Source organism: Tachypleus tridentatus, chromosome 13 (genome assembly GCF_004210375.1).
Source record: "Tachypleus tridentatus isolate NWPU-2018 chromosome 13, ASM421037v1, whole genome shotgun sequence".
NCBI classification, from domain to species: Eukaryota; Metazoa; Arthropoda; class Merostomata; order Xiphosura; family Limulidae; genus Tachypleus; species Tachypleus tridentatus.
The window spans coordinates 120,854,706-120,869,798 of record NC_134837.1 but is presented as its reverse complement, the minus strand read 5'-3'; the positions used below and the strand labels follow the sequence as shown (position 1 = coordinate 120,869,798).

The window sequence follows — 15,093 nt, the reverse complement described above, 5'->3', positions numbered from 1 at the left end:
AACAATTATATAGAATATAGTGTAACATTCTCTCCGCATTGTAAATTAAATATTTCTCTGAAAAGTGCTAAAGATAGGATGGAAGAAAGTGATAAATGTGGGAGTTACAAAATTACTTTTTTATTATCTTTGACCTTTTATGTGGTCAAACTTACACCGACTAAATATGTAGAAAGGTAAAACTCAGAATGAAGAAATATAAAAACTATAGAAACATCAAAAGTTAATGAATAATATAAGTGGAACATGTGATAGAAACATGTGTTATAGACTGGAATAACACTGAGTTAATGAGACAGGTCGAATTTCAAATTGAATTACAAATCACAGAAACTATCGAATTAGAAAAATATATACATCGTATTAAACTAGGAAGTTGGTTCAGGTCTAGAAATAATAAAGTACTGTGCAGATATTTTGTAATTCTGTATAGTTTAACTCTAGATGGACCCATCGAAATGTTAATCTGTATGCTGGTCCCTGTTTCAATAATTATTTCTTGTGTAATAATGATTCTAATATTGTATTCCGTTTAATTATGTATAGATTGAAGATAATTGTAATACGACTTTCAGATATAGTATATTCTACGATTTTTTCCAATACTACTCATTAAGGTTCTTTCAGATATATAGAATAGTTACTATTTTACATTAATGTTCAGTAACCACTAACGTTACTTAGTTTACTTTAAGAAGTAGCCAATATGGTTACAGTCTGGATATATAAGATTAACATATATTTTATACGTCGAAATGGTTACCTGATGTATTTCTCTTCTGACATCACACACTATTTTAGTCTTTTTACTTATATTATATTATCGAGGACATGGGGTCCTTCTATACCCGTTAGGAGGATTTACCTTTGACCCACATCCTCTGGAGTCCTTCTTGGAAGAAATGTTTATATTGATACTTGTGTATATGTTCATTATATGACACAATAAAGTTTCTATACCGCTGTGCATCAACACAAATCCAGAACTTAAGACATTTTACTGGTGGCTGCTGTAATGCGGCGTAATCATTGCTCTGAATATTCTATTTTTTGACGTTGGTAGTAACACCAACATTACTGACACTGGATTTAAACGTTTCAGTCGTTGTGTTAATTTCGTTTTATAATACATTTGTGTACAATTTACAAACACATTTATATGATGTTATCTTAATGATTCGCGCCAGCTTTACTCACTATTTTGTTGATAGGTTACGAGAAATGTAGGTAATCAACACCGCCTACCGGCAATTCTTGAACTACCTTAATTTAAAATTATAGTATTGGAATTTGCCCTATACAGTTGTAACTCAAAAACGACATGAAATAGGAATTGTGATTGTTTTAAGTAAGACATTAGCCATACACTTTCAGAACCACACATTGTCATGCTAACAACTTGGCCACGCCCCCTTTATAATGTGCATCAAAAGAACATCCGATATGATAGAAATATAACGTACCTGTACATTGTTTCTTCAATGTATTTCTAATTTTATAAGTTAACATTAATAATTGTTCTCTAATAACAACATACAATATGAGATCTGAAACTTTGTTTTGCAGTATTATTGATTTAATTAAAGAGGAGATTTTTGAAAAATATGAAAAAAAGCTTTCTGATAATTGAAGGTTCTAGATTATATTTTTTAAAACACAAAAATCATGTAAATATTCACACAAGTAAAATCTGCCAACTAGAAAACAGTCAGTATTAAGTTGGTTTCGACCTTCGTGATATAATAAAACATTTTACACGGCGCCATCTACAGGGGAAAATATCTACTGATTGTACAAACAAAACAGAAACAAAAGGCAATGTGAATATAGAATATGTATATTCTATGGTTATTAAAGACATTTTTCTTAAATACTTTGTGGACAATAAAACTTTATAGATAAACAATTCAATTATAACACAAATATTTTAGGTTCTTCAGAACACATTCGATTAAAATAACGGTCATAAACTTTCACCAACATCACTTTCTTTGTTTATGATAAAATATCCACTTAAACATAATTACACACAGAGAAATAATAAAATATGTTAAGATATCTGTCTATCATGACGCATGACGTAAAATACAATTTTGAATACTATATTTAGATTTTATTTATTATTTATTGACCAATAATAAACTGCACAAGTCTTATTTTCATCTCGCTTGTCTTTAGTGTACTGTGTTCACTTTTTCAATCATACCAGGTAATAACACTTCTATATACCTCATCTTGTGTGTAATACAAACCGTTTAGGTTGCAATAATGACAGCTATTGTATCACCATCCACCTTTGTAGGTTTGAGCACAACTATCAATGTTTCTGTCGTTGAGTTTATCCTTAGTACAGAACATCATGTTGTTGTGAACAGCAAGATAATTTCTTAGAATAATGTCGGAATAGTTAATAAAGAATATATAAACAGATAATGTAGGTTCTCTCTCTCTTGGGATTTAGGTATGATATTTACATACCCCGGAGGGTCAGGTTCTCTTTAACCTCTTCCTCCTAATGTAGGTTGTTATATATGGAATAAAGTTTAAACTCACCTGCGTCACCCTTGTACGTTTGATACGTTTATAGAGTTCTCTTTCGCTTGTACCAAGAACTCTTCATGCTCAGCACATCTTCAACTTCCTTCAAAGTCATCCAGATAAATACGGAGTATCATATTGTCCTGATTTGTCAACGGGAAGCTAACGTCATTTCCTAAAACAGACGTAGTATATAATAAATAAATAGTTTATAAGATAGTAAATAATTAACTATATTAAATAATAGTAAGTAACACGGAAAGAAAAAGCCAGTTCATAACTGTTAGACAAGTATATAAAGATTTACCTAACCAAAACTAATGGGTTAAATCTCCAAAACCATTTTTGTATTCTACCCACGATCTGTAAAAATTCTCAACTGGTTTTCCAAAATCTCCTCTTCTTTGGATCAACTGGAAATAAGAAATACTGAGATAACTAAGTTTATGAAAACTTTAAATGAAACTTTAAAATATATATTCCTGTATTATTCAACATTATTCTGTACAAAATATGTGGAAACTGTCTGTAAAAATACTGATATGTCTTTTAATTAAAACAAAACTCATTATTATGATTTGGCTCTTAGGGGGATAGTGGTATGTCTGTGTACTCACAGTGTTACAAACCAAACCTGTGGTGGTCAGAGCACAGATAGCCCATTGTGTAGCAGTGTTCTTAATTCGTAACAAACATATGATCTAAATTTATGTTTGAAAGACGATTTTAGAATAAGAAGTAATATGCTCTAAACTTCTCAAGAAACTTAAAATAACCTATAACACAAACTCAAGAGTGGATTTTAATGTGTTGTTAAACACTGTTATATGTTTATCATCATATAAAAAGTGTCAGGTTCAATATAAATACACATTCTGATATACGTATAAAAAATAAAGTAGAAAGAAATGATTACCAAGTGAAAACGCATCTTATAAACTGTATATTTAAATATGATAAAATAACATATATTAATGAACGGAATGAGTGAAAAAATACGATAAAATTTTGAAACAAAAACGTTAGAACAAACTTAAATATTTTTAAATAAAATTGGAACAAAAACTTTACTTGTTCCTAACAAGTTTAAATAGTTTTTCTTTTTAAACATGAGTTCGTTCTGAAAGTTATTTTTCAATTCTTCTACATAACTGTATTTATAGAATAAATAGTTTTTCTTCTCTGAAAATAATGGCTGAATTTTAAATAAATGTTTCCGAAAACAACCAATAACCAGTAATTAACTAAAAGCTACACCAAGAAACAAAGCTTAGTTCACCTACCGTCCACCCTGCTCCCGATGTCTCCATATCACAGTAAACAGAAATCGACTGGCTCAAAAATCGTGGCTGAATCTTGTAGACTCCACTGGTTTGGTTAAGTTGTTGTTCATAGATTCTGGCACAGTATTCTGGTAAAGGCGGCTTTTGTTCCGTCGTCTGTGTCACCCAAAGAGATTGTTGAAAGGATCGGTGTTGTTTGTCATTAACAACACGATGTGGAAATGTTCATTCAAGTGTGCTTGTAGAAAACACACCTAAAGAGTAACGGATAAAATGTTTAATGTGTAAACAGTAAAATAGTTGAACATACATTGTTATAAACAATGACATTGTAATATTTAAGTTTAACATTCTAACGTAGTGTGTAGTTATAAATATTACTTTAATAGATGTTAAAGTTTTCTGTAAACTAAAATACTTCAAGTAAAATATATTACCTTCTAAAGTAGAAATTCTCTCTCTAGCCAGATCTACTAATTCTATAACGGAGTCCACTATTCCATTCAGTGACCCAACAATATTACAAGCTGTGTGATGATGGACATCAGCTTGGGTCAACACTAAGAAAGACGAAATACTTAATATCTTCACATTGTTGCACATTGTTAAATGGTTAATAACACAAAACTGGTTTCTTATAGACTGGAGATGTGAACCTTCTATCAATGGTTTTATAGTTGTATTTAACAGGATATCCAAAAAGGGTTTTTCTTAACTTACTACAAGTTAGAACCGTGTTAGTAACTGTATCTGATGTTTTTCATACTGAGTCGAAGAAATGTTTATAGTTTTCTAATTATGTCTCTTGTCAACATCTGTAATTTCTACTTCTTTTTATACACATTAGAGTTATTATTATCGTAAGAGTTGTTGTCTGTTTTTATAATCTTTATATTAATGATGCTATAGAACCTAATAGAAAGTTATGTGATTTCATCGTAAAAGTGAAAATTTGTATTACGAATGAGATATTTGTATATATTTTACCGTTTATAGTTTACGTGCTAGTTACTGAGTTTTAGAGCTGAAAGTTTTTAACTTAATATGAATCTTGGAGAAGACATATAGATACTAAAATCCCATTTACATGTAAGTTTTGATATTTTTCAGATATTTCCCGTCCTCAAATCATACATTTCTACATAAATAGAATAAAAACTTGGATACTTTTGTTTTACCAATTTTAATATCGTACAAGAAAACGCTCAAACTTAAAGACAATGATTTTGTTTTAACTTAAAATTGTTCTTGATATGTCTATAAACTTACTTAAGAAAAACTAAGACTTGTAGGGTAATATTATTGTTTTTATGTTAGGGTTAGCTTAAAGGTGTTTAACTTTAAATAAAACGTGAAATGAAACATACATAAAAAGATCCAAGTATAAACAAGATACTTTTAAACACCACAGTGATATTTATATTATATTCTAGACTGTATTTTTTTTAGTTATTAATATAAAATTATTTTTAACATTCTCCATTAAATATTTCTTAATTAATGATAATTCTTCAACATAGATTAACTTTTTGAAACCTTGGTGTCAATACATTATACCGTTTATTTATTAACTACTAAAAATTTAAGACAATAAAACTAAGATGGAAAAACCAATTAAAGATGACAATATCCATAGTCATTAAAGAATATCCATATATAGTCATTGAACCTGAAATGTTAAAGTACAGTTTATCATTACTTTTTATTGTAGTTCTTATTTGATCTATTAACTGTATGTTTCATTATATTCTGTAAATATCTTTCACTACTTTTAATTTTCAATACTTTAATTTCTTCAACAATAGATGACATCACATGTAAAAGGTATATTTTTCGCAGTTATGATATACAGAACACTTGTTTTATTTAACTTCACGAACAACTCATATATATTTTTCTCCTTTCCGTTGATGCACTACACCAAAGTACGGACATACAGAGAAATGGTTTTAGTAGATCCCTGTCACCTTTTTCTTGAGCGAGATTCTCAAATGTTACGTATATTTGACGCATGTACGTGATATCCTGAATCTCAATTACAGAATAATCGATGTAATAAGGGATGTGATAATGAACAACACGTAAAGTATCATCTAGACAATCTTCTAGTAACAAACTACACCCATGTAGTACTATACTAAAACATGAAGATATTTTGCCAAGCTAAATAATTCCGGAGTATTCTATCTGTAGTGTTTTTGAAGTTATATTTTGTCTTTTTCAGTTTTACTTTGAGTAATTTTTATGCACAAACTGGATTATAATGGTTCAATAGAATCATGTATGTGTACTACTGTGGATCGTCTCTCTCAGTATTACTGTTACAGTGTCTAACCAAGGACTTAGTTTGATTGTAGATAAAACTGACCACAGTGACGTGGAGGTTTAGGATTAGATAAGAAATGAAAGTGTTAACAGATGTACAGTATCAGCAGTAGCTATAGATAAAGGTCTACAGGATGGTTATGTTTGTTTTCATAGAAAACTACACTGACAAACACAACACCAACATTATTTATAAAATACATTGTGATAACTGCCACGACTTCTATATTGAAGAAACAAGTAGAAAAAGTGGAAACCAGATTCAAATAACATAAAAAGTCACCTTCACACGTTTTCGAACACCGCAAATCAAATAAACACAACATAATCATAGAAAACACCCGAATACTAAATAAAGAAACAAACATAAACAAATGCAAAATTAAAGAAGCCTTACTTATAGAACAATGCAAAACTAAAATAAACCAATACAAAGGAATACCTTTATACCTATATTAACAAAGTTAATCCAACGTATATGCACACCCTCTACATTCCTACACTGCGTTACATGTGGTCGGTTATCGGTCAGTTACTTCTTTCTTTCTTTCTGAACCTGATGATGACCGAAGAGTGTCGAAACGTTGTACGTTCCTCTACATATTACTTTCTCTATCTATACCAGCCGTTTTTACATAGATATATTTCTCTGCAAGTGGGTTTTCTCGTCATCACGAATAGGCTGTTTGTGGTTTGTCTACCAAGGATATCGAAAACCGGTCTTAGCGTTATCAATATAAAAATATACCTCTGACCCACTTGGAGAGCAGAAGGAATCCTGATCAGTGTTAGTACAGAAGTAATTTATTATTGAAATATATAAAAACAACCATGGTTTCACTATGTACAGGCTGTAATGGTTTGTAAACAGGTTTACATATTTAACCAAATAATCTTGACAATTACTTTGACACAAGTTGGTCTAGTCGTCTATAAATTTTTCTTTACTTGTTTTTAAACTTCAATTTATTTCTAAAATCTTAGTTTTTACCTTTTTCACAGACATGCAAAACTTTGAAGCTTTTCATTGGATCGAGTTAGTGTTTAGTTTCTGTAAGTAGATTTCATTTCCCTTAACTTCCAGTTTCTAGAATGTTCTTTAATTACAGTTTCTACGGAACGTCCTGTTTCAAATACGTACATGTTATTACACATTAATTGGTAAACACCTCTGACACTGTACTTATCTGTTTTGTCTTTGCTGTTGAATAACATTGTTTGTACACTAGAAGTATCAAGAAACACAACACTTTTATATAAAACATAACATAGTAACGTTGTAACGTTGCGCAAAATTCGATAACAAACAAACAAACAAAGAATTCAAGATGTGTTCAGCAACAGAAGAGGGCTGTCTGCGCTAGCTCTTTTTAATTTAATAGTGTAAGACTAGAGGGAACGTAGCGAGTCATCATAACCCACCACCATCTCTTGGGCTGCACTTTTACCAACAAATAATGGGATTGGCCATCACATTATAATATCCCCACGGTTAAAAGGGCAAGCATTCTTAGTGTAACGGTGATTCGAACCTACGACCCTCATATTACGAATCGATCGCTCTAACCTCCTAGCCATGCCGGTCCCTACTGGATTTGTCGCGGTAGTTACTTATGACTGGAAGAACATGAAGATCATGGGACACATACAACAATCGTATAAACAAGTTTGAAATAAAACATTTGCACAATAAAAACACACCACAATGTATAAACAGATCTAATGGACCAATCAACGTGTCTTGTTGCAAGACTTGGTTATCTTAAATATTTTATCAAATACGACGTACTTCAACCCCCCATACCTAGACCTTGTTTCTCAAAAATGAACTCTCCCATTATCAGTTAAAACTGGTTACTTACTCAACGAAAACTGCAGAATTTGACCCTGATTATGGAAAGAAGTTTATCAAAACCAGTTGGCTGTAAATTATATTGAATAATTATACTTATTATACCACAAAACATCGTTTTTAAAAGTCATTGCTCTAAACATTTCTTGGACATACATCAGATACAGTTACTAAAACAGTTTTAACTCTGAATGACCTAAGGAAAATTCTTCTTTAATATCCTGTTCAATACAACTATAAAACCATTGATAGAAGATTCGCATCTTCATTCTAAAAGAAAACAGTTCTGTGTTATTAACCATTTAACAATGTACAACACTGTGAAGATATTAAGTATTTTGTCTTTCTTCGTGTTGACCCAGGCTGATGTCCATCATCACACAGCTTGTTATGCTGTTGGTTCACTGAAAGGAATAGTGGACTCCGTTACAGAATTAGTAGATCTGGCTAGAGAGAAGATTTCTACTTTAGAAGGTAATATATTTTACATAAAATATTTTACATTACACAAAACTTGAACTTCGATTAAAGGAACATTTATATGTTAAACCTAAATGCTATATTGTTAATGTTGGTAACACAATATGTTCAGCTCTTTTAATATTTCCACATTAAAGTTTTTATCCGTTATTATTTAGATGTTTTTTCTGCAACCACACTTGAACGAACATTTCCAAGGCTTGTTGATGACAAACAAAACCGATCCTTTCAAAAATCTCTTTGTGTGACACAAACGACAGAACAAACGCCACCTCTACCAGAGGACTGTTCCAGTATCTATAAACAACAACTAAACCGAACCAGCGGTGTCTACGAGATTCAGCCACAGTTTTTGAACCAGTCAATATTTGTATACTGTGATATGGAGACATCAGGAGGAGGGTGGACGGTAGATGAACTGAACTTTGTATAAAAGGGAACCTTTATTTTTAATGAAAATTTATTTGGAATTAAGGAACTTTTACAACTTGAAAAACTAGTTTATTAAATACCTGATTATTTCGAATAACTTGTAACTGATTATTGTACTTTTTCATTAAACTATTTGAATTATCACTTTTAATTTCAGAGTTTGTGAGACATGTTTTCACTTGGTAATCATTTCATTTCAGATTATTTACCAACTGATAGTTAAATTGACCATCATATTATAACGCCCCCATGGTCGTAATGGCGAGCATGTTTGGTGCGACCGAGATTCAACCTCGCGTTCCTCAGATTACGAGTCGACAGCCTTAATGATCTGGCCATGTTGGGCCTCGGGGAATATCAAGGATAATTAAGTCGAGGATATGCAGAGTATGACATGTTCTTGGTAAGAAGTGAAATAGAACTCTATAAAATGAGTTACAAAACGTACAAGGGTGACGAGGGTGAGTTTAAACTTTATTCTAGTATATAACATCCGACATGAGTTGTTTATTATTTTCAGTAAATTTTCTCGCTCACCACAAGAACATGATGTTCAGTACCAAGGATAACGACAACGATAAAAATATCGGTATTTGTGCTCAAACCTACAAAGGCGGATGGTGGTAAAATTCATTCTATCATTCTAACTTAAACGGATTGTATTTCACAGAAGATAAGATAAATGCTACCGGTATTATCTGGTGTTACACATTAGAGTAAATACATGCGAAAAAATATTAAGACATAATTATAGGTGGATACCCTTAATTTGTGTTTATTTACACATAAATATCAACAAACGTCACAAATGTATATACAAATTTCATCATTTAAAATATTAGGCAAATACAAAATAAGGTGTACGAGTTGGATTTAGAAGAAAAAATTGTATTTAAAATGATTTTGTTATGTACAAAAAAAATAATTTCTCTGTGAAAACGTTTGTTCATTAAATGTTTATATTCTATCCATATCTTACTTAAAGGCGAATTTTTGTTATCCCTATATTTTATATCTGGTATATTATATTGTTTTGTAACATTTGTGATGAAACCGTCAGTTTAAATAATCATCTTTCTTACCCTAAAAATGATTTTGTGGAAAAGTCTTAGCTAAATCAGGCAGAATTCTAAAATAAATATTTATTTACGATCTTTGAAGTAACAGAAAATTCACGAAGTAAATTTTCAAAATAATCTTAAAAGTAAATTCCGAATATTTTTTACAGGTAAAATACTTTTCCATCAAAATGAAACGTTTTATATTAATCACGTTTATGCGAGCATGTGTAATATAAGTGTTGTGAAGTTACTGGAATTGTTTCATATCTTACTGATATTGGAAATAGTGTTATGTCAACGGAAATATCTGTAAACAAGAGTCACGCGCCAACTATTGAATGGTGCCACAAAAACAAAAAATCTATAAATAATTTCACACTTTCGTTACTGAAGATTCAGACAACTTATGTAGAAGAACCATTTCTTTATAACAGAACATAATTTTAAACAATACTAATCTGCTTACAACAAGAGCACGACTTTCACCAAAACTGTACGTGAAGATTTAACAATTTCACTGTAATACTGATAAATCATGAAAACAATTATTCTTGTTAATAACCGTCATGTTTTTACAGTTTACAGTATTCTAGTTCTTTAAAAATTTCTGAAAGGATTCACAAGTATTATCAAATTAATTAATTAATTTAATATCCTCTGGACTCTGGATGTGACAATGAATGAATCAATGATGTGTTCCACACGATAACGTGATCTGAATATATTGAGAAATGAGGGTATGTATTAGCTTAGGTGTATGACATTTGGGAATAGAAAGTAGGGTAGTGGGCAGAGTAAAGACCCTGGAGATCTTCTGCATTTCGACGAGCTGTTGTTGATATTATCTTTAACAGTTCTATTAATGATAGTGGAAAAGAGCCACCTGGTGATGGGGATAAGGAACTTGTAGCTAGTTAACTGATACTTTAGAGTATTGTGTCAGACAGTATGGAATGGTTGCATTACATCTACAAACGCTGCGACTGTGAAGTGATTCTGGTTGAACAGTTGGTGTATCGATTCTTCCAATATTACTAGGCGATCGGTTGTCTGTCTGTTTTTTGTACTCACGTTTTGTTTATTGTTGAAAATGTTATTGGTTCACAAATAATGTAACAGTGCGTTGGATATGACTTTGTCCATGAGCTTACATAAGTTCATGTTGTGTTTTAAGGAAGTTTTTTTTTCTCTCTTAGATATAGGGCACGCAAAATGATTACTGTGTTCATGTGATAGGAATGAAGGGTTAAAGAAACAATAATAATAAATAATAAAGTACTGGATATACATATATTGTAAGTCTGGGTAGCTTAGGCGTAGAAAGAGCCACAGAAATGTAAATAATTCAGTTCAGTTTGGAACATTTTAAAATTAAAATGACTACCATACTTTTCTTCTTCTTCGTCACTATTGTATATGATGTTATATTACACGGAAAAAATATAAGTTTATTCGGGGCTAGTCATATTTCAATAATTACTTGTTGTTTGACAGATCTCCCAACATTATATTCCGTTTAACTTTATATAGATATTTAATTACCTAAATCAGTGAAACGTATAATTTAACTACAAAATAGATTCTGTTGAACTGAATGTACCAACACACAGGGCCTAAGGTTAATTACAAAACCTAACATCAGAGCTTTAATTTAGAATTAGAAATGAATATAAATAGTTTTGTATATAATAATAGTGAGTAAAAATAATATAAAATTAAATATTGTTACTTAGCACAGTTATATTTTCATGTAAGAAGATGAAGAATGAGCCAGAATTTCGTCAAATAATTTGATCACAACCAGCAGTTATCTCAACAGTTTATTTCAAGACTTCCTTGTGAGTTCTGCTTGAACTATTCCTACGACACACGGGAATTATTTTAAATATGTTATTTCCAGATCATTTATGGAACAAATGGACTACGTTATTGTTACTGCGTTTTTTAAATTTTTGCGTGCGTACAAAGTTACTATACTGTAGCTTAGAATATTTAACGAAACATCTTACTTACTGTATTTGTTACACTTATTATTATTATTTAAATATAAAGAAGATATGTGTAATATAATACCCAGATATAGAATATTCTAAGATTTTCTTTAATACTATTAATTAAGGTTCTTTCACGTGTGTAAAATATTTACAATTATACATTAATGTTTGGTAACCACTAACGTTACTCAGTTTATTTCATGAAGTAGCTAATATGGCTACAGTCTGGATATTTAACATTACCATACACTTTAGACATCCAAAACCATACTAACGTATTTTTATTTTGAAATCACAATCTATGTTTGACTTTTATCGAATATTATATTACCGAAAATATGGGGTCCTTCTATTCCGGTTAGTAGGATGTACCTCTGACCCACATCCTCTAGAGCTGTTCGTGGAAGAAAGGTTTATTTTGATACTTGTACATACGTTCATTATATGACACAAGAAAATTTTTATACAACTTTGCTATCATCAATACAAATCCATAACTTAAGACATTTTACTGGTGGCTGTTGTAATGCAGTGTAATCATTGCTATAAATAGATTGGTTTTAAAATTATTCTACTTCTTCAGGATGGTAGTAATGCCGTCATTACTGACACTGATTTTAAACGTTTTAAATCGTTTGTTAATAAATTTTATAATACATTTGTGTGAATTTTAAAAACGTATTTATGTGTTTTTATTTCAATGATTTACACCAGCTTTACTCAATATTCCTTTGATAGGTTAGAAGGAATGTAGGTAGTCAAAACCGGCAATTCTTGAACGACTCAAACTTAATATTTCAATATTGCTATTTGACCTTTACACTTATAACAACGAAACGACCTGAAATGGGGAACATTAATAAATGTTTTCTGATAAAAACAAATATTCGAGATATATTGCAATATAATTGATTTAGGTAAAGATGTAATATTTAGAAAATATGAAAAAAACATTCTTACAATTGAAGGTTCTAGGTTATATTTTATAGAGACACCAAAATCTTTAAAAGATTCAAACAAGTTAAATCCGTCAGTTAAAAAACAGAAAGTTACAAACTAAACAGAAACAAAAATAAGAAAATATATTATATAAAAAATTCTATGGTTTTTTCAACACATTTTACATAAAGTACTTGTGGACAATAAAACTTTATAAATAAATAATTTATTTATGAAACATACATTTCAGGTTCTTCAGAACACATTAGATTAAAATAGCAGTCGTAAACATTCATCAAAATTACTTTATTTCTTTATGATAAAATATCGACTTAAATATAATTACAAACAGATAAAAAATAAATCATATTAAAAATATCTGTCTATCTTGTCTGTCTATCATCACGTATAACGTAAAATATAATTTTTATTTATTATTTATTGACCAATGATAAACTTCACAGGTCTTATTTTCATTTTGCTTGACTTTAGTGTAACGTGTTTACTTTTCCAATCATACCATGTAATACCAGTTGTATCTACCTTATATTCTGTGTAATACAAACCATTTAGGTTATAACGATGACATGAATTATACCACCATTCGCCTTTATGGTTTTGGGCACAACTACCGCTGTTTTTATCGTTGTCTTTATCATAAGCACTGAACATCATGTTGTTGTGAACAGCAAGAGAATTTCCTAAAATAATATGGATTTAATTAATAAAAAATATATAAACAACTAATGTAAGATGTTATATACTGGAATAAAGTTTAAACTCACCCGCGTCATCCTTGTACGTTTTGTAACTCATTTTATAGAGTTCTCTTTTACTTCGTACCAAGAACTCGTCAAACTCTGCATATCTACGACTTCCTTTAAAGTCTTCTAGATCAACACGGAGCACCATGTTGTCCTGATTGGTCAACGAGAAGATGATATCATTTCCTGTCACAGAAGCAGTAAGTAATAAATGAATAGTTTATAACACAGTAAATAATTAATTATATCAAATTATAGTAAATAACACAAAAAGATATAAGTAGTTGATCACTGCTAGATAAATATATAAAGTTTTACCTAACCAAAACTCCTGGGTTAAATTTCCAAAACCATTTTTGTATTCTACCCACGATCTGTAAAAAGTTTCAAATGGTTTTCCATAATCTCCTCTTCTTTGAATCAGTTATAAATAAGAAAATCAATAGGAAATACTGAAGTAACTAAGTTTTATAATTATCAATATGAAACTTTAAAATATATATTCCTGTATTATTCAACATTATTCTGTACAAAATATGTGGAATCTGTCTGCAAAAATATTGATATGTATTTTAATTAAAACAAAATTCATTATTATGATTTGATCTCCAATGACACAGTGGTATGTCTGCGTCTTACATCGTTTTAACAATGTAGAGCACAGATAGCCCATTGCCTATCTTTGCGATTAATTCATAAGAAACGTATGATTGCTGAAAGGATCGGTTTTGTTTGTTATTAACAATCGGTAGAAATGTTCGTTCAAATGTGGTTGTAGAAAACACATCTAATGAGTAACGGATAAAACTTTAATGTGGAAACAGAAAAGTAGTTGAACATAGTGTTACCAACAATAATATTGTAACATTTATGTTTAACATTCTAACGTAACATGTAGTTATAAATATTACTTTACTCGATGTTCAAGTTTTCCATTAACTAAAATACTTCAAGTAAAATATATTACCTTCTAAAGTAGAAATCCTCTCTCCAGCCAGACCTACTAATTCTATAACGGAGTCCACTATTCCTTTCAATGACCCAACAGTATCACAAGCTGTGTGATGATGGACATCAGACTAGGTCAACACGAAAAAAGACAAAATACTTAGTATCTTTACAGCGTTGTACATTGTTAAATGGTTAATAACACAGAACTGTTTTCTTATAGACTGAAGATGTGAATCTTGTATCAATGGTTTTATAGTTGTATTAAACAGGATATCCAAAAAGAGTTTTCCTTAAATTACTACAAGTTAGAACCGTGTTAGTAACTGTATCTGATGTTTGTCACACTAAGTCCAAGAAATATTTATAGTTTTCTAGTTATGATTCTTGTCAACATCTGTAATTTCTACTTCTTTTTATAAACATTAGAGTTATTATTATCGTAAAAGTTGTTGTCTGTTTTTTTATTATCTTGAT

General features: G+C 30.3%; 1 protein-coding gene and 1 pseudogene across 2 annotated transcripts; one reads left to right on the top strand and one right to left on the bottom strand.

The window, feature by feature from the left end:
- The first annotated feature begins 8,055 nt into the window (after positions 1–8,055).
- On the top strand, positions 8,056–8,911 carry LOC143239958 (techylectin-5B pseudogene; annotated as a pseudogene). The gene is made up of 2 exons (XR_013021477.1): positions 8,056–8,472; positions 8,637–8,911. The product of XR_013021477.1 is annotated as a techylectin-5B pseudogene (transcript).
- A 1,809-nt stretch (positions 8,912–10,720) lies between these two features.
- Positions 10,721–14,790, bottom strand: LOC143236263 (techylectin-5B-like). The gene is made up of 5 exons (XM_076474531.1): positions 14,636–14,790; positions 13,690–13,854; positions 13,471–13,605; positions 12,297–12,359; positions 10,721–10,854 (listed from the first exon to the last, which is right to left on the bottom strand). Exons 2-5 carry the CDS (start codon positions 13,814–13,816, stop codon positions 10,721–10,723), a joined length of 459 nt encoding a protein of 152 aa, XP_076330646.1. The 5' UTR covers positions 13,817–13,854; positions 14,636–14,790.
- Between the last annotated feature and the right edge of the window lie 303 nt (positions 14,791–15,093).